The 19,995-nt window shown below is 40.1% G+C and overlaps 2 protein-coding genes across 3 annotated transcripts in view; both read right to left on the bottom strand.

The window, feature by feature from the left end:
• The window catches only part of LOC100520241 (olfactory receptor 10J1), a 323,932-nt gene that overhangs the window by 42,858 nt on the left and 261,079 nt on the right, over positions 1-19,995 (bottom strand). For both annotated transcript variants that reach the window (XM_085022620.1, XM_003125683.4), the window contains one exon: positions 5,940-6,020. The gene's annotated coding sequence lies outside the window, so the exon portion shown is untranslated. The remainder of the gene's footprint in view (positions 1-5,939; positions 6,021-19,995) is intronic.
• LOC100520074 (olfactory receptor 10J3-like) lies at positions 1,110-1,952 on the bottom strand. The gene has a single exon (XM_021089599.2). It carries the CDS (start codon positions 1,950-1,952, stop codon positions 1,185-1,187), a length of 768 nt encoding a protein of 255 aa, XP_020945258.1. The 3' UTR covers positions 1,110-1,184.

Genomic DNA, 19,995 nt, shown 5'->3' with positions numbered 1-19,995 from the left:
GTGAAAAGCACTGAACTTTGCAGCATGTGCTCCTTTCCAGTTGGAGTTTTCTCACTGAGGCATCTGGGGACTATGGACAACCCACTTCTGTGTTCTTAGCAGCTGATGATGTTTTGGTCTCCCATGCTTGCATTCCTCATTCCCAGGAATGGTCAAGTTAGAGCAGATCTACCCACTTGGAAAGTGTGTACCCAGCTTCTTGAAGATTTCTCAGGCTGTGCTGGGATATTAGCAAGCAGCAAAAACAGATTATAAGAAAGCCTTCAATGTCCACAGAAAAGGACATTCATGTATCTCCTATTTGTTAATTTTTTTTTTTTGGTGTTTTTGCCTTTTATTGAGCCATTCCTGCGGCATATGGAGGCTCCCAGGCTAGGGGCTGAATCAGAGCTGTAGCCACCGGCCTACGCCAGAGCCACAGCAATGCAGGATCCAAGCCGAATCTGTAACCCACACCACAGCTCATGGCAACGCCGGATCCTTAACCCACAGGGCAAGGCCAGGGATCAAACCTGCAACCTCCTGGTTCCTAGTCAGATTCGTTAACCACTGAGCCATGACAGGAACTCCCCTATTTGTTAAATTTTTTTACAAATTACTCCTACCTCCTTAACAATGACAACAGAGTTTATTCTGAGGTGGTTTCCAAACATTTTGTTCATTAGCTATTTGTTTAGCCTTTTTAGTGCCACACCCACAGCATATGGAGGTTCCCATGCTAGGGGTCAAATAGGAGCTGTAGCTGGCAGCCTACCCCACAGCCACAGCAACACTGGATATTTACCCACTGAGGGAAATCAGGGATTGAACCTATGTCCTCATGGATGCTAGTCAGATTCGTTTCCACTGAGCCATGATGGGAACTCCTTTGTTTCTTAATAGAATTGTATAACCCAACATATTCTCAGGCTGTGTGTAACTGTGTGCACACGTGTGTACACAGACATGTGTGTTCCAGACATGTCAGTCTTTCCCTTAATTCTTAGCAGTGTATCCCAAGTCATGTTCTACCCTCTTTGAAGAAGGGCACAGAGAACATGACTAGCTCAAATAGAAGCCTCCAGTTTTAACGCCCAGTTCAATGTAGCCTGTTCTTTTCCATCTTGTACTTACAGGCCTAACTGAAACAGCATTAAAATTAAGATATTTATGAAATGAAAGAAAAGGCCGTCGACAACCTCTCCTCATTGAGGGGAGAGGGGCCTTTGCCCCAGGGCTCTGCACAGCGCATCTTTGACCTCCTTGTTCCTCAGGCTGTACACGACGGGGTTCAGCAGAGGAGTAATGACGGTGTAGGTCACCGAGATGAGTCGCTCCTGCCCCAGGGAACTCTGGGACTTAGGCTTCAAGTAAATGATGGAGGCACAGCCATAGTGGATGACGACCACTGTGAGGTGGGAGGCACAGGTGGCAAAGGCCTTCTTCCGACCCTCGGCTGAAGCAATCTTAAGGATGGTGGAGATGATGAGGACATAGGAGATGAAGACCAGGCCCATGGGTAGAACAAGGACACAAACACTGACCACAAAGTTGACGATCTCATTGACAGTGGTGTCTGTGCAGGCCAGCTTCAGCAGGGGTCTCACGTCACAGAAGAAGTGAGAGAGGACAAAAGCATCACAGAAGGGCAGGCCAAACACGGATGTTACCTGGACAATGGCCATACACAGGCCAATTCCCAGGGACCCAGATGCCAGCTGGACACAGGCCTCTTTACCCATGATGACTGAATACCGCAGGGGGTTGCAGATGGCCACGTAGCGATCATATCCCATGGCTGTGAGCAGGAAGCAGTTACTGATACCAAAGGTGAGGTAGAAGAAGAGCTGAGTGGCACAGCCCTGGATAGAAATGGGCTGGTGAGGACTCAGGAGGTCAGAAAGCATGCGAGGAATTATGGTCACAGTGTAACAGGTCTCAGAGGTGGAAAGCATGCCCACGAAAAAGTACATGGGAGTATGGAGGTGACGGTCCAGGCGAATAACCGTCACAATAATGACATTGCTAGCGAGAGTCAGCAGGTATAGAGTTAGAAAGACAACGAAGAAGCCAAGCCTGTGCTGCCACCCAAAGCTGGAGAAACCTTCAAAGAGGAACACAGTCACAGCTGTGGAGTTTGGCTTGGGCACTGGGGGAGGTCTAGATCTAAAAGAGCTGGGCAAAGGAAAGACAGGTGTGATGAGTTAATCACAGAAGAGAGTAGCCAGACCAAGGTCTTCAGTAAAGGTTGTGTCTATCCTCTGAGCAACGCCCCAGACTTCAAGGGTCACCAGTGTTCAGCTGTTGGCCAACTGCTCAGACCCTCCACCTTTTCCCACCCTCTTCTTTGGTATAATAGAAATGCTACCCCAGGACCCTGGGATTGATGGCACAGATAGGTCTGAGAAGGAAAGTAGAGACACATCAAAAGGCAGATTTGTAGAAATAATTACCCAGCCATTGAAGAGGGGAGTCAAGGTCAAGGAAGAAGCCCCGCTCTATAGTTCTTCCTCCAAAACTCTTGATTTAGCCCCCTAAGCATCCAATTAGGAACAGGGACCTAAGTGAGAGACAAGATATCCAAGCCTGATATTCTTTAACACTGTCAGAATGCACTTCAATGCCAAGTGCCCCGTGAGGGTTCTAAGAATGACTTCTCCTCCCCGGAACCCTAGGTCCTACACTTCACTTACCTAAGCCCTGCACTAAAATCTACTATGATCATGAAAGATTACAATAGAGAGCACCTCTGATAGTCCTTCTGGAAACTCTGCACCAAATATCCTCTAAGATCATGAAAAATGATTTCATAAGGCAATGCAGGTATTTAGCTTATTTTCTTGATTCTAGCTAAAGGCAGGAGAGAAGACAGAATACATTTGAGGATATTCCTTCAAGTCCCTTCAAGGAGAGAATGGGTTTTCCTAGGGTGAGAGCAAAAATAAAATTCATTTAATCAGAGAAGGACCAGATGTTCTATTTTTTTTTACTTCAATTTTGCATATTCCAAGTTGTAATGGGGGTAGAAATGGGCTTACTCCCATGAGCTCAGAATCGAAGACTATACTAGAGCAGATTTAACCCTGCCCCTTAAACTTATATCTACTCCTGATTACCCACTATGTTTTTTATTTTTTTATTTTTATTTTTTGGTCCTTTTAGGGCCGCACTCTTGGCGTATGAAAGGTCCCAGGTTAGGGGTCAAATCAGAGCTCTAGCCCCCGGCCTACACCACAGCCACAGTAATGCCAGATCCAAGCCACATTTGCGACCTACTTTACAGCCCACAGAAACACTGGATCTTTAACCCACTGAGCGAGGCCAGGGATTGAACCTGCGTCCTCATGGATACTCGTTGGGTTCTTGACCTGCTGAGCCACCAAAGAACACGTACCTGCTATGTTTAACCATTACTTCCATTCAGGAAGCTGAGAATCATCCTAAGTGTCTCCATGCCTTTTTTAACATACTGAAGACAGTGCCTCCTGAAATTCTCTCCACTCTCTCCCCACCTCTCCATGCTTTCTGCTAACACCCAACTTCCTACCACCATCAGTCTCTGTGTGACGGCGATGGTCTTCTAACGAATCTCCCCCATTTCAGTTGACCTTAGTCCAAGTCTTCATTCCAAATGTCATAATATTCTCTTTTTTTTTTTGGCTGTACCCGTGGCACATGGAATTTTTCTGGCTAGGGATGGAACCCATGCCGTAGAAGCAACCTGAGCCACTGTAGTGACAATGCTGGATACTTAACTCACTGCATAAGGGAACTTCCACGACATTCTTTTTAAAAAGTCTGCTAACGGTGTTTTCCTGAATAAATTCCTTCAGTAGCTCCTCTATATTTTAAGCATAATATTTAAGTTCATTTGTAAGTTGAATATAGTAATACTCCATAGAGTCACTGTAAGTATTAAATGGGTTAATACATCTGAAGAGTTTGACATAGGACTTGATGCAGAGGAAGAAACCCTTAATAACTATTAGTTTAATTAGTACATGTTTCTTTTTATTTTCCACAAATGAACCAATTTAAATATCTAAGGAAAGCAGAATGGGGTAGAGGGGCCTCACCCTAGCATTCCAGGATGTGTAGTAAACAAGCCTGTGATTATCTTAGCCTTGATTTTATAAATTTTATTTTATCATTTTCCTTCCAATTGCTCATATGGACTTTTTTTTTTTTTTTTTTTTTTGGTCCTTTTGCCTTTTCTAGGGCCGCTCCCATGGCATATGGAGGTTCCCAGGCTAGGGGTCGAATCGGAGCTGTAGTTGCTGGCCTACACTAGGGCCACAGCAACACGGGATCCGAGCCACGTCTGCAACCTACGCCACAGCTCACAGCAACGCTGGATCCTTAACCCACTGAGCAAGGTCAGGGATTGAACCCGCAACCTCATGGTTCCTAGTCGGATTCGTTAACTGCTGAGCCACGACGGGAACTCCTCATATGGACTTTTTCATGCTCTTTAAACATTTCTTGAGGTGCAATGACCAGAACCATTCATTGCTACATGTCCCAGTAAAGAACAGGTAGTAGATTAGAATAAGATTTTCAGTTCTGGAGTTCTCATCATGGCTTAGTGGTTAACAAACCTGACTAGTATCCATGAGGATTCGGGTTCAATCCCTGGCCTCACTCAGTGGGTTAAGGATTCAGCATTGCCGTGAGCTGTGGTGTAGGTCACAGACGAGGCTTGTATCCAGTGTTGCTGTGGCTGTGGCATTGGCCGGCGGCTACAGCTCCAATTTGACCCCTAGCCTGGGAACCTCCATAAGCCTCGGGTGTGGCCCTAAAAAAAGACACAGTCAAAAAAAAAAAAAAAAAAAAAAAGATTTTCAGGTTTGCTTCTAATCTCTTTCCTGAAGATGCTCTACATTTTACTTCTCCCTTAGATCATCATAGCCCACCTAGCTCACATATCTTGCACCAACCTCCAGTGACTTCTAGACGGTTTTCCTGGCTTATAAGCAAGAGTTTGGAATCTACCACTATAAAATCACAGTTTGTGTGACACTTGCACACTTGAATTGAAATTCATCCAGGTGGTTAATTAATTCCACTTTCTTGGCCAGAGGATCTTAATCATGCTGGTAGCCTAGAATATTTCTGTTTCCCTCCTCCTCCAGACCATTAATCAGCTCTAACTGTCAACACCCTAAAAAATGCTACCCAAGCACCATCACGTGGGAGACTATAACAGATAGAACAATCAGTAAAGGGGTGCGGAGTGGGACAGGGAAATGAAAAACATTGGCAAGAGCAGGATTACTCATCTAGGGTGGAGGAAGGAAAGATGAGAAACAAAAAAGTAGGGAGGGTACAGATGGACAGAAACCTCAAAATTCAGATAATGTCTTTGATTTTAGAGTTTTTTACTATCTTCAGTTCTTTCAAATAAATGATCCCCCCACCCCACCAAAAAAAAAAAAAAAAAAAAAAAAGTAAAACAAAGTCTGCCCCTACTCAATCATGGATGAATATACTATTTACATTTTTATCTCCAGTGAAGAGAAGTTATTTATCTCATTGTTTCCTGATTTTTTGTTTGTTTCCTGTGAAGAATAACATTTTACTTCAAATCCAAGCAAAATCATCTTTTTAAGCAGTTCACTGTGTTGAGTAGCCACAAAGTATAGGTACTTGGCTAGCACTAAGAAAACAAAGATGTTCGAGAAATGGTCCTTGTCCTCGTGGAACTTATATTTTTGAACAGCCATCAGTATGCGACCTAACTAAATACTTTTGAAGCTTTATGTCCCTTGTCTCTACATTAGTTGAAACATCCACATTTCCAAAAGCACAGAAATCAGAATATTCTCTAGGAGAGAGCGCATTCTTCCTAATATAAACTATGTTGGCTGGTGTGATAACTGAATATACACTACAATAAACATTTGGGGAGGCAGGGGTAAAAAAAGAAAAAAGAAAACATTCCAGCATATCAGGAAACTCACCAAGCAGCCTGTTTCTTAGGTCTTCTAGGGAGCTGTATTCATGCCTGAGAGTCACATCCCCCACTCTGGAGATTTGATTGCCTGCAATAAGACATGGATTTTCACTAATAGTTATAAAACGTTTCCCAAATCTTTATCAGTGCCCTTCCTGATAATTATTTAAAATACATCAGTAATTTAAGTTTAGACCACTTTGTAAAAATATGCTGTTTTATCAAATGGTCCACACATTTTTAAAATCTGAAGACCACTAATGTCTTAGTGAGCAGAGCTATGGCTGAACAGGAATTCGAACTTCACTGAGAAATCTTTAGATACCTTCCAGAATGCAATACCTAAAAGAACTAGAGAGGAAGGAAAAGCCTCTCCAGTGCCTGAGGTTGGAAGTAAAGGACAGACAAAGTCACATCAATTTCCTCTAGATTCTCACAGCCCCTCTACCTTGAAGCAGCTCCTTCTTGGGTTACAAAGCAGTAACTCTGGCTTGAGTTTTCTAAAGGTGCAAACTGTGTGTCCCAGACTCCTGGGTCTCTTTCCCCAAAACAGCACTGACTACTCCCTAGTGATCAATAGAAGAAGACACAATCCAAATAGTAGAGTATCTGGAGACCCTGTTACTCAGGCAGCTCATTTCCTAATCCTGAGATTACTGTTTTGGAGGGGAGAGTTGCCTTGGCTATTAAGAGAAATCTCTGGGGTGAAGAGGTTAACTTCAAATTTTGCTAGGGTGAATCATGGCCCTGCTATGATACATGTCATGCCCCCTGTCCATTTCTCTGTCCATCTCCAAAGGCAGATGTGCTTAGGACTTATGGCAGAAGAGAAGCAATAATTGCCAAATAGAGTTTAAGCATGGCCCTCTCCTGCCAGGTACACAGAGTTGACCTAAGATATTCTGGCACTTGAAGTCAGATTAGAGTCTCAGGGTAGAATCATCAATCCAGTCCCTGCGTCCCTGTGTTCTTTTCTTTTCTTTTCTTTTTTTGCTTTTTAGGGCCACATCTGCAGCACATGGCAGTTCCCAAGGTAGGGATCAAATTGGAGCTACAGCTGCCAGGCACAGCCACAGCCACACAGGATCTGAGTTGCAACTTCAACCTACGCTACAGCTTGTGGCAACAATGGATATTTTAACCCACTAAAAGAGGCCAGGGGCTGAACCTGAATCCTCGTGGATACTAGTCAGGTTCATAACCCACTGAGCCACAACAGGAACTCCCTGGTTCCTGAGTTCTGTTGTAAGAACTTCTACAAACCGACTTTTCTCATCTCTGCTATGCTCACCACATCCCCTATGTTATTTTGGAGCCCTAGCTCAGTTCCACCAGGGCCTCAGCCTTGCCAAGTCATCTTTTGTGTACTATATCTGTTGCTGAAATTCAGCCCTCTGTCCGCCGATGCTGAGTAGAAATGTTGAGAGTTTTGGGTGAAGGATAAAATGACAGCTTTTATCACTTTGCCAGGCAAAGGAGGCCACAGCAGGCTAATGCCATAAAGACTGTGCTCTGCTTTGGGAGAGATTAGGAGTTGGTCTTATCGTTCAGGAGTAGAACATAGGGCTGCAGATAAGAATCAGAGTAGGTGCAATCTTGCATTCTTCAAAGCTGGTGTTTAGTAGCCCTGGGACTAGTTCTGGTGGTCCTCCTTTGGGGAATGAAAAATGCTGCATCAAATAGTTAATATCTTTAATTTGTTGGGGGTTTTAGTTCTGCAGAAGAGCTGAACGATATGTGTACAAGGCTTGTGGAGGACCCAGGGTCCTACCCCAAGGCTGTACCATTTTTCTTGACTGATCTTCCCTTGTCTCTGCCTCCCCTTCCTTCCCTGATGAGCAACTGTTTGAATCTCCCCTTTGGAACTCAGGGAAGGCCATGGAGCCTGAAGCTTATTCCATAAAAACAAGAAACAGGGGACATAAAGGTTTTTGCACCTAGGAACCCCACAGGGCCCTGCTCATTCTCACATCTATCTTATTATCCATAGCCCACCTCGATGTTCATGAGTGCTGACAGCCTTAAAATGTGTAAGAACACACAATCGTCACATATTTTTAACTCTTTAATAATTTTCTCTGCATTGATCTTATACTCCTAACTCAACTGTAGGCACCTTTAGATACTCTCATTTATCTTTTGTTTTCTCAGGGTACCTACAGCCACTACCACAAATAAAAATAACCGTTAACACTAATTATATGTGCTTATTATATTCTAGATGCCAAACTCTGTAATATATATATATATATATATATATATATGTATATACATATACAAAAATGTAATCCTCACAACAAAATATAAGGTAGCATATTTATATTTATGTGTAGAAGAGAAAACCAGCACAGAGAAGATATGTAACTTTCCTACAACACTGAGCTGATGAATGGAAAGCCAGCACGTAAACCCCCAAAATCTAGCTTCAGAAGTCATACTTGCACAATTCTGGACACAAAATAATTCTCAGTAAATACTGGTTAGATTGAATGATGTGAAGTGGTGGCACTACTAGAGATAGACACCTTCGTTACAGTGAAAAAAGCATTAGACTAGTGATTCTGTTTATCCAGATTTTAGTTTTCATATCCTCACAGGCTTGATTAGTGTTTGGATAAACATTTATCTGCTCTGCTCTCTGTTTATTCATCTGTGAGTGAGGATATGATACTGTGATGATGGCAACAGTAATATCAAACCAGATTTTGCCTTCTACTCTGCATCCTTCATGTTGTTCTATGTAATCTTATAATAATATGACAAAATATGTATATTTAAATACTATTATTCCCATTGTACAGATGAAGAAACTAAGTTTAACTAAAAGAACTAATTAATAAGTGACCATTACCAGGGCTCTTTCTACCCTGCTGCTCTTGATATCCCTATAAAATTGAAGGAAAGCGTTAGTTCCTCTCCATTCCTAGAATGATGTTATAAGGACTATAAGATGTAGATAGAGTCAGTGAAGAATTGAGGAGCCAAAATTTTAGAAAGAGCAGATATGAGGAAATGTTAGCCTGACACCCATTTCTTTGTAGTTTCCTTGAGGAACTGTAACTTGCTATCTGCAATCTTTGGTCAAAGACTAAAAAAAAAAAAATGAGCAGAGCATCTGGCAGTTGCCATATGCTTAAGTGCTACACCCTAGGTGAAAGAATCAAGTGGAAATAAAATGACCTTCAAAAAGACTGAAACTAGCTCAATTTTACTTAATCCCTCCTCTATTAATATGCTCTTGCCTTTAGTCTACCAGCCAGAAGGTAAAATAAAATCTTCTTTAGAGGAAGAGAATATAATACAGAACCTCAATTTATTTTTACATTTTTTAAAAAATTTAGAACAAGTTAGGCAAACCATGAGCCCATCAGTGGTTTTTGCACAGCCTGAAAAGTTATATAATAGTTTTATATCTGTAAATGATATAGTGTCCAGGATGCAACAAAAATACCATGAGAAAAGACCAAAAGGCTAAAGATCAAGAAGAAAAAAAAGCACTCAATAGAAATAGACCCATAAAAAATCACTGTATTAAAATTATCAGATATGACTTTTAAAATAAATAGAATGTGGAAGATGCAGTTAAGGTGATCCTCACTGGGTCCATGTATAATCCTCTCTTCTTGATGTTGGTAGAGCTAAGACCGTGCCTCTACTCCAGAGAATAAAACAAAGGTGATGGAGGTCACTCCCATGCTTACATTACATCTATTAAAATCTGTCTCAGCAAACAGGAGCAAAAGATCCTCCCTTACTGCCTCTGAAGAAGTAAGCTGCCAAGTTTTGAAAAGGCTTATAAGAAGGCTATTTGGCAAGGAATGCAAACAGCCTCTAGGAATAGAGCAATCTCAATTGACAGCTGATAAGGAAATACAATCCAGTCATATAACCATAAGGAACTCATCCTGACAACAACCATAAGAGCCTAGAAGAGCATTTGGAGCATATGGAACCCAGTTAAAAGGTCTAATATAAGTGTAATTGGAGTTCCACATGGATAGAAAAGATAGACTGTATCAGAAGCAATATATGAAGAAATAATAGCCACATGTTGAGGAAAACATCAGACAGAGGCTCAAGAATCACTCTGAATTACAAACAGGCTGTATACACATACATCTACACACAAAATGCATGTAGACATATCATGTAAGACAACTAAAAAATAAAGATGAAAAGAAAAACTGTTAAAAGTAGCTAGAGGAATAAAGACACATTCGTTTTCAGGAAGAACAATAAGACTATTAATTGACTTCTTAGCAGCAATAATGGAAAATAGAAATCAATAGAATGGCATCTTCAAGGTGCTGAAAGAAAATAACCACCAACTAGAATTCTATACTCAGAGAAAATTTCCCTCGCTAAAAAAGCACAACAAAGACATTTTAATTTTTATTATTTTTATTTTTTTGGCCACACCTATGGCATGTGGTATTTCCCCAGTCAGAGACTGAACCCAAGCCACAGCAGTGACAATGCCAAATTCTTAACTGCTAGGCCCCCAGGGAATTCCCAAAGGCAGTTTTAGAAACAGAAAAATACGAGAGAATTCACCATCAGACTTGCAATAAGAAAATATAAAAAGGTATCTGGAATCTAATATATGGCACAAATGAACTTTTCCACAGAATAGAAAATCATGGACATGGAGAATAGACTTGCGGTTGCCAAGGGGTTGGGGGGGAGTGGGATGGACTGGGAATTTGGGGCTAATAGATGCAAACTGTTGCCTTTGGAATGGATAAACAATGAAATACTGCTGTATAGCACTGGGAACTATATCTAGCCACTTAAGATGGAGCATTATAATGTGAGATAAAAGAATGTATATATGATTGGGTCAACTTGCTGTACAGTAGAAAATTGATAGAACACAGTAAACCAGCTATAATGGAAAAAATAGAAATCACTAAAGGAAAAGAAAATACAAAAAGAAGTTCTTCAGGAAGAAGGAAAAATCCATCCTAAAGGGAAACAGAAATTAAAAATAACCAAAATGAATTGAAAAAGAAAAGAAAAGATAAGTGGTGGACAGGTATAAATTAATATTATATAATAATAAATTACTCATGAATTTTTATTTATAGAATTAAAATACACAATAACATTCAAATGGCAATAAATTAAATTTTTATGTACTATTTGCATTCTAAAATAACCATTAAAATTATGTAAAAGTAACAAAAAGGAAAATAAATAATACTTGATTAATCCAAAATAAAAAAGATAAGAGAAGAGGTAGACAAACAAAAAATAGAGAAAACAATACAAATCCTAACACGATAGGAGTTCCTATCGTGGCTCAGTGGTTAACGAATCTGACTGGGAGCCATGAGGTTGCAGGTTCAATCCCTGGCCTTGCTCAGTGGGTTAAGGATCCAGCGTTGCTGTGGCTGTGGCGTTGGCTGGTGGCTGCAGTTCCGATTGGACCCCTAGCGTGGGAACCACCATATGCCATGGTGTGGCCCTAGAAAAGACCAAAAAAAAAAAAAAAATCCTAACACGATATATTTAAACTTAAATATATCAGTAATTTCATTAAATGCAAAATAATAACCCAATTGTAGAGAGAGATTGTCAGACCTGATAGGAAAACTAAGTTTTGTTAACACAAGGCACACCTTAATTATCAGAATAAAGAAATACTGAAAACAAAAGAATGAAAAATATACAATGCAAAAACTAACTGAGGGAGTTCCTGTCGTGGTGCAGTGGTTAACGAATCCGACCAGGAACCATGAGGTTGTGGGTTCGATCCCTGCCCTTGCTCAGTGGGTTAAGGATCCAGCGTTGCTGTGAGCTGTGGTGTAGATTGCAGACATGGCTCGGATCCCGCATTGCTGTGGCTCTGGTGTAGGCCGGCGGCTATGGCTCTGGTGTAGGCCGGCAGCTACAGCTCTGATTAGACTCCTAGCCTGGGAACCTCCATATGCCGCTGGAGCGGCCCAAGAAATGGCAAAAAGACAAAAAACAAACAAAGAAACAAAAAACAAACCTAACTGAAAGTTAGTATTTTATGTTGATATTAGCCAAAGAATATTTCAATTTTTAAAAATTTACTGAGGCTTATTTTATGACTTGACTTACAGTCTAGTTCTATATACACTTGAAAAGAAGATGTATCCTGATCTTTTTGTGTGGAGTCATCAATGTCATTTAGGTAAGTTGGTTAATGAGAGTGTGGTTCAAGTAATCTATATCCTTATAGAGTCTCTGTGTAGTTGTTTCAAAATACCGAAATTGGCTTATCTCCAAATATAATTGTTAAATTGCCTATTTTTCCTTTCAATTCTGTTATTTTTGCTCCATTTTGGGATTCTGTTGTCAGGTGTGTATACATTTATAATTTTGTATCTTCCTAACATATTAACTCTTTTATCATAATTTCATAGATTTCTGTCTCTTGTAATATTCCTTATCTGAAAGTCTATGTTGTTTGAAATTAATTTGGCCACTTCAGCTCTCTTATGGCCACTGTTTGCATGGTATGTCAATTTATAATGTTTTGCTTTCAAAGTATTTGTGTACTAAATTTTCTTTTTTGTTTTGTCTTTTTAAGGCTGCACTCGCAGCATATGGAGGTTCCCAGGCTAGGGGTGGAATCGGAGATCCTTAATCCATTGAGCAAGGCCAGAGATTGAACCTTCATCCTCATGGATACTAGTAGGGTTCGTTAACCTGCTGAGCTGCAACGAACCCCACTGTGTATTTGATTCTAAAGTGTTATCTCCTGCAGACAGATCTTGCTTTTTTAAATCCAACATGACAATCTTCCCCTTTGATCAGAGGATTTAATGCATTCACTTTTAATGTAAACAATGATATAATTAGATTAACACCTCCACTTTGCTGTTTGTTTTCTAACTCTGAGTTTCTTTATTTTTCTTCATTCCTTTGTCTATCTGTTCTTCAGATGGGATAATTTCTATTGATGGATTTTCAACTTCACTGGTCTTGCTTCTGCCGTCTCAAATGTGTTTACATCATTTCAGTTATGATAGTCTTCATGTGTAGAATTTGCATTCTTTTTTATAATTCCTATTTCTGAGATTTAGTACTTGTGGACTCACCACCATATTTTTCTTTTAATTCTTGGAACATAGTTTTAATTCTTTGAATATATTTATTAAATACGCTTTCATCAAAATGCGGTCTTCTCTCAAGGAATTTGCACCTATTTGCCAGGGTGACTGAAAATACTATGGCATTATCTCTGAATTGACCCTTATCCTCTTGAGAGCCAACAGAGTTTAGTGTGAAAACTCATGAAGTTCAAGCAAAAAATAGAATTTTGGCCTGACTTCATTTCACAGTAGGGTTCATAATTCCCAAACACAGTCTGGTTTATTTTCCCATTTCCAAATGAATTATTTAAGCAGTTGGCAACATACCACACATCTGCTACTTCAACCTATTTCCTGAGTAAGCCATGCTACTGTCAGTTTTGAGCAGGCCTAGATCAAGAGAAGGCTCCAAAGTTAGTGCAACATAGAGTGCAAACAACTCTACCACTAAATCCTTATGACCCAAGGATATGATGTATTCAAAGAGACCCAATTTCCTATAGAGATTGAGATTTATAATATGTTTATAATATTTATTTGTGGCAACATCACAGGGTTTCTCAAGGGGACATGGCCACCCCTTAATCCAAGGGCTTTAGTTAGAGAATTTGGTGATGACTTTCCATTATGATGAATTAAGTCGAGATTCAGCCAGACTCCAATAGGAGGATCCTAGTGCAGACTCCTCAGATTTCTAGCGAAAGTCAGGCATTGTTTCTCTAAATGAGCATTCTTCTGAGAAATGACTCCTGAATCACTTCTGAGTCCTGGGAAAGGCAGAAGGCTGGGCCAGGTGAACCTGGACTCCCATTGGAACTGGTCTTGTGCTTCCCAGCAAGACAACGTGGCCTCCATGTCTACACCCTAGTTCCAGCTCCTATCATGTTTCCACTGGAGCACAGTAGCAGCCTTTTTGGGGCCATACCTGCGGCATATGGAAGTTCCCAGGCTGGGGCTGAATCAGAGCTGTAGCTGCCGGCCTACACCACAGCCACAACAATGCTAGATCCAAGCTGCGTCTGTGACCTACACCATAGCTCACGGAAATGCTGGATCCTTAACCCACTGAGCAGAGTCAGGGATCAAACCCGTGTCTTCATGGATACTAGTCGGGTTTGTTAACCACTGAGCCACAACAGAAACTCCCACAGCTGCCTTCTAATTGATCCTCCTGCTTCCAAACTTACTTTTCTCCCATCTATTTTCCACATTTCAACCAGACATTTGGAAATGCACAGCTGATTGTGCTATTCAGCTCCTTAAAAGCTCTGCTGGTCCCACATCAGTCTCACAACAAGCATGAATTGGTACAAAGCCCCACAACATCTCCTCCCATCACCTTCTAACTTCATCTCTCCCTCAGATTCTTTTTTTTTTTTTTCTTTTTGTTCCCACTGTACAGCAAGGGGATCAAGTTATCCTTACATGTATACATTACAATTACATTTTTTCCCCCACCATTTGTTCTGTTGCAACATGAGTATCTAGACAAAGTTCTCAATGCTATTCAGCAGGATCTCCTTGTAAATCTATTCTAAGTTGTATCTGATAAGCCCAAGCTCCCGATCCCTCCCACTCCCTCCCTCTCCCATCAGGCAGCCACAAGTCTTTTCTCCAAGTCCATGATTTTCTTTTCTGAGGAGATGTTCATTTGTGCTGGATATTAGATTTCAGTTATTAGTGATATCATATGGTATTTGTCTTTGTCTTTCTGGCTCATTTCACTCAGTATGAGATTCTCTAGTTCCATCCATGTTGCTGCAAATGGCATTATGTCATTCTTTTTTATGGCTGAGTAGTATTCCACTGTGTATATATACCACATCTTCCGAATCCAATCATCTGTGATGGACATTTGGGTTGTTTCCATGTCCTGGCTATTGTGAATAGTGCTGCAATGAACATGCAGGTGCATGTGTCTCTTTTAAGTAGAGTTTTGTCCGGATATATGCCCAAGAGTGGGATTGCGTCTCCCTCAGATTCTTTGTGCATAGCTTGTCTGTCTTTCTTTGGAAAAAGTTATGATCATGAATCTATCAAATGCTTCATTCATGTTTTCTCTTGGCTTTAAATTCTCTTCTTTATCTCCATCTAGTTGACCCATAGTCATCTTAAAGATCCCAACTCAAACATCATTCCTCTGAAAAATACCGCAAGACTTCCCAGACTAGCAAAACTTGCCCTCCTGCTCTCATAAGACCCTGCATTTTTCCTTAACGGCATTTTTTTTTTGGTAATAATGTATTTATTTGTACTGTTTATTCGAAACCTGCCTGTTGTACAAGCTGTACACTGCCCAAGGATTTCTAACCAAGGGGTAGCATGAAGGATAAAATCCAGCCCACGGTTCACTTGATAAGTCGTATATCCTCCCGGTTTCGAGCTCCATCCATCCATATGAAGAGATGTCCTTTTACTAATTACGAAAATATACTGTCTCCTCTCCAAGTGGTATGCACATGGGCTGCATCTATTCAAGGAAGTTCTTTTGTCTAATTCACACGAAGATCCCAGTGGATTAGCCTACCTCCTCCTTGATAAGCTCTATGACAGAAAACGCCATTACTGTGTTAGGCTTGTACCTCCAATACGCAACAGAGTACATGGAACATAAGTAGATGTGCATTCACATTTGTTACTTCATTTAATGGAGTAATCCTCAAGCACAGAATAATTGACATGTATTTTGTTTTGTATGTTCTGCGTTCACTATTTGGCTTTTTTTTTTTTTTTTAACAAAACACATTTCAGTTTCTACCATGCAAGCTGGCTTTGTGTGTCGGTAATCATAGGCAGAGGTTTTCTTCTCGTAATTGCCCAAGTTCCTAATCAGGCCCCTGGGATAAAGCCTCCAGCTCTTCGCAGCCCCTTGTGCCCTGCGATGATTCTCAAGAGGAAGTCCTTAGACTCCTAGGTCAGATGGATCTGGTCCTCTTTCTGGAATAAACAGAGTTCCCGGATTTGGGGTTTAAAGAGGCTTTGGCTCCACAGAAGATCCTCTCAGGGCAGAGAATGCAACACTCTGGGCCTTAAGTTGGTCCCCACACCCTGCACTTCTTTCTCACACTCAGGAAACGCTCAACTTCTAGACTTGGGATTTTCAATTTCTCCCTAATAGGTCTCTTGGAGAGAGTCCTCTTTTTGTTCTTTTTTTTTTTTTTTTTCTTTTCTTTTTCTTTTTTTTTTTTAAATCACATGCACAGCAACTAAAAGAACTTTTCTTGACTCCTTTGCCAGCATTGTAAGAAGTAAGTGGTTGTTGGTAGAAACAAGAAAGGAGGGAGGAATTGTTTTTAAATGTTCTAAGTTTCTTCCTTTTCACATTCTGGCTTTCTGATGATTTTCTTGCACGTTAGAGTTTCACACTTTCCCTGTGTTTTGCATGATGACTTATTGAGACCAGGTGCCTATAAAATGAAATAGAGTGTTCTTCTAAGGTTCATTTTTAAATAATGAAGAACCTGTTTATAATCATGGAGGAGATATAGTAAATTAGAAAGTCTTTTTAATCCCAGAGTTGTCATCTACCACCGATGTCACTGTTATTTTTTGAGTGAATAAGGCTGAGGGTCAGGCATTTTTCATACAGTTGTTGTCTCCTTCCTCTATAATCTGAACCTCATTCCTGAATATTCATTTGGTAAAGTTTTGATTCAATGAAAGCATGTAGAATTGGGGTAAGATATACCTGTGTTTCATACCTGGTCTCGTCAATTACTAGATATGTGTCTGACAAGCAGCTTATCCTTCTGAGCTTCAAATTTTCCATTTATAAAATGGGAGTATGTATTTTATTCATTTGATGGGTCATTTCCAAACTTTAAGTTATGCAGCCTATCTTAATAGGTTTGGCATATAGTATATTTTAGTCAAATGTTAGTTTTTGTACTTACATTTACTAATTAATTAACTCAGACATTCAGAGCATAAGGGCCAACTTTATTGTTCCATCAGCTTTTGAGGTCTATATGCCGCTTTGACTCCCCTTTACTTATCATGCTCAATCCTGGGTCAGTTCTTTGCCCTGCTCCCATCCAGCAATGTAACACGGGGGCACCCAGACCACTACTTCCAGAGAAATATGCCTGACATAACATGTATGTGTGTGTGTGTGTGTGTGTGTGTGTGTGTGTGTGTTGAGGGAGGGGGATGTGGATAGGAATGTGGCTGGAGCTGGAGAGTCTAAACGGATAGATGCTAGACTTGCAAGAGAAGAAAATAAATAAAGGAAAATACCGTTCTCTCCTGAGACTTGCCCCTCCACCAGACACTAGTAGTTATGTTAGGAACTAAAAGGAAATTGGGTAAGACTTATCAAATCCATGTCCTTGTCTCTTCACAGAGACATCAAAACAACACAGAACAAGATAAAGTGATTTCCTGTTTGTTTCTGGTTTTTTGCCTTTTGTCCTTTTAGGGCCGTACCCACGGCACATGGAGGTTCCCAGGCTAGGGGTCTAATCTGAGCTATTGCTGCCAGCCTACGCCACAGCCACAACAACATGGGATCTAACTTAACCCACTGAGCAAGGCCAGGGATTGAACCCACAACCTCATGGTTCCTAGTCAGATTTGTTTCTGTTGCGCCACAATGGGAACTCCTGCTTGTTTTTTTTTAATGTGTATCACTGTGTATCACTATTACATGTGGCAGCATCTCAGCTGAGAAAGAAACATCTCCCTTCAATACTGAGATGTTTCAAGAGCAAAGGACTCAGAGCACAAGGCAAAGAGAGCTGGGTTCCCAAGTTCTCTCTGCCATGAACTAAATATGCGATACTAGGCAACTCCTTTGGAATTACATGTCCTCATATTTCCACCACATAGTTATTTTTGAGTAGTAGATACACCATTGCTTTGAAGAATAAAGGGAACTGTAAAATGCAAAAGAAAAAATTGCAAAATTTTCTACCACCTTTCTGGAGAAAAGAGCTGTTCATCAAAACTCAGATAAAGGATTGGAAAACTAACCCCAGATTAATTATCTACGTCTTTTTTTTTTTTTTTTTTTTTTTTTTTTTTTTTTTTTTTTTGCTTTATAGGGCTGTACCTGTGGCAAAGGGAGGTTCCCAGGCTAGAGGTCAAATCAGAATTATAGCTGCCAGCCTACACCACAGCCACAGCAACATCAGATCTGAGCTGTGTCTGCAATCTACACCACAGCTCACAGCTCACTGCAATGCCGATCCTTAACCCACTGAGCAAGGCCAGGGATCAAACTTGCAACCTCATTGTTCCTAGTTGGGTTCATTTCCGCTGCGCCATGATGGGAATCTCCCTATGTCCCTTATTAATGATTATAGTTTTTCACATTTTCCTATATTGTTCTTTCATGTCCCGCCCCCTTCAGTCTCTCAGTTTCTGCAATTTAATAAGTCTAGATTCTCACTTCAATACTTTTGTCCTGGTCTCCATGCGCCTAAGGCAGCACTGCTGTATATATCTGGCAGAGGTATTGTCTCCTCCACCAGACTAGAAGTACCTCAAGAGTATTATTTCATTTATTGATTTATTTAACACATAGTTATCAAAAGCTTAAGATATGACAAATATTGGACTAGGTTCTAAGTATATAGAAATGACTAAGTATGATCTCTGTCATCAAAATAGTTACAATGTAGTTGAAAAAGTAGATAATAAATCATTTCAATTGAAAAAGTGCCATCAGAAGTTCCCATCATGGCTCAGTGGTTAACAAATCTGACTAGGAACCATGAGGTTTCGGGTTCGATCCCTGGCCTTGCTCAGTGGGTTAAGGACCTGGGGTTGCCCTGAGCTGTGGTGTAGGTCGCAGATGCAGCTCAGACCTGGTGTTACTGTGGCTCTCGTGTAGGCCAGCGGCTACAGCTCTGATTAGACCCCTGGCCTGGGAACCTCCACATGCCACAGGAGCGGTCCTAGAAAAAGGCAAAAAGACAAAAAAAGAAAAGAAAAGAAAAAGTGCCATCATATGAGAACCAATGAAATATGGACAGAACCAAGACTGGAGGGATACTTAGATGGAAAGATAGTGGTAAGAATATCAAGGGAGGCTTAAAAAAATTGAACTGATCCTCCATCCCCATGTTTATCATGGACACTCTGGAAAATTCAAGAGACAGTAGACATTTACCCAGAGTTACACCATGCAGAATTGTTGCTATTAACATCTATGTGATTTCCATTTAGCTTTCTTTGTATTCATATTTTCATATAGTTGAGGTAATTCCATATATAGTATATCATATCTTGATTTTTAGCTTATTATTCTCCATTAAAAATTTTTCATATGCATCATTTAAATGCTGCACATTATATATATAGTATTTAAAAAGTCTTGCATTAACTTCTGTTTATAACTGTCACATATATTCATTTTCCATATTCTTAGTCTTTTTTCTGTGTATACATATTCACATTCATGTGGGTATATATCTTTGTTTCCATTACAATATTGGGATCATATAACCTTTACTGTTTTGTAATATTTGCTCCATTTAACAATACCATGAACACTTCTTGAGGTACACTAAAATTTTTATTGTAAAATACGGTAAGCATTAAAAAGAATATGTAAAACAAATGTACATTTTAAGAAAAGGAACTAAACAAATACCTAGGTACCCTCTCCTCTGTCCAAGCTAAGAAGTAGAACATTACCATAAATTTCGATGCCTCAGATATGCTCCTTTCAAACACATCTACTATATATCAAATAGTCACGATCATGAATTTCAGGTTAAAGAATTTCCATGATTTAAATTTCCCATGGTTTTAAAAGATGGTGTTTTAAAGAACATATTGTTATCTCTAAACAATATATTAATCTTGCCTTCTTTTGAACATTAAATAAATGGAATACACACACATCTGTAGGAATCTTTGATTTGCTTCTATTACTCAACATTATGATTTTGAGATTTATCCATGTTGATTTGTGAAAATGTAATTAGTCCCTTTGATGATCTTTAAAAGGAGTCAGCAAGCTTTTTCTGTAAAGGATCAGTCAGTAAACACTTT

Source organism: Sus scrofa, chromosome 4, assembly GCF_054392235.1.
Source record: "Sus scrofa isolate SSC_HxYL_T2T_F1_AM1 chromosome 4, Sscrofa_HxYL_maternal_Yorkshire_Landrace_v2.0, whole genome shotgun sequence".
Taxonomy (NCBI): Eukaryota; Metazoa; Chordata; class Mammalia; order Artiodactyla; family Suidae; genus Sus; species Sus scrofa.
This window is presented reverse-complemented; position numbering and strand designations above follow the sequence as displayed.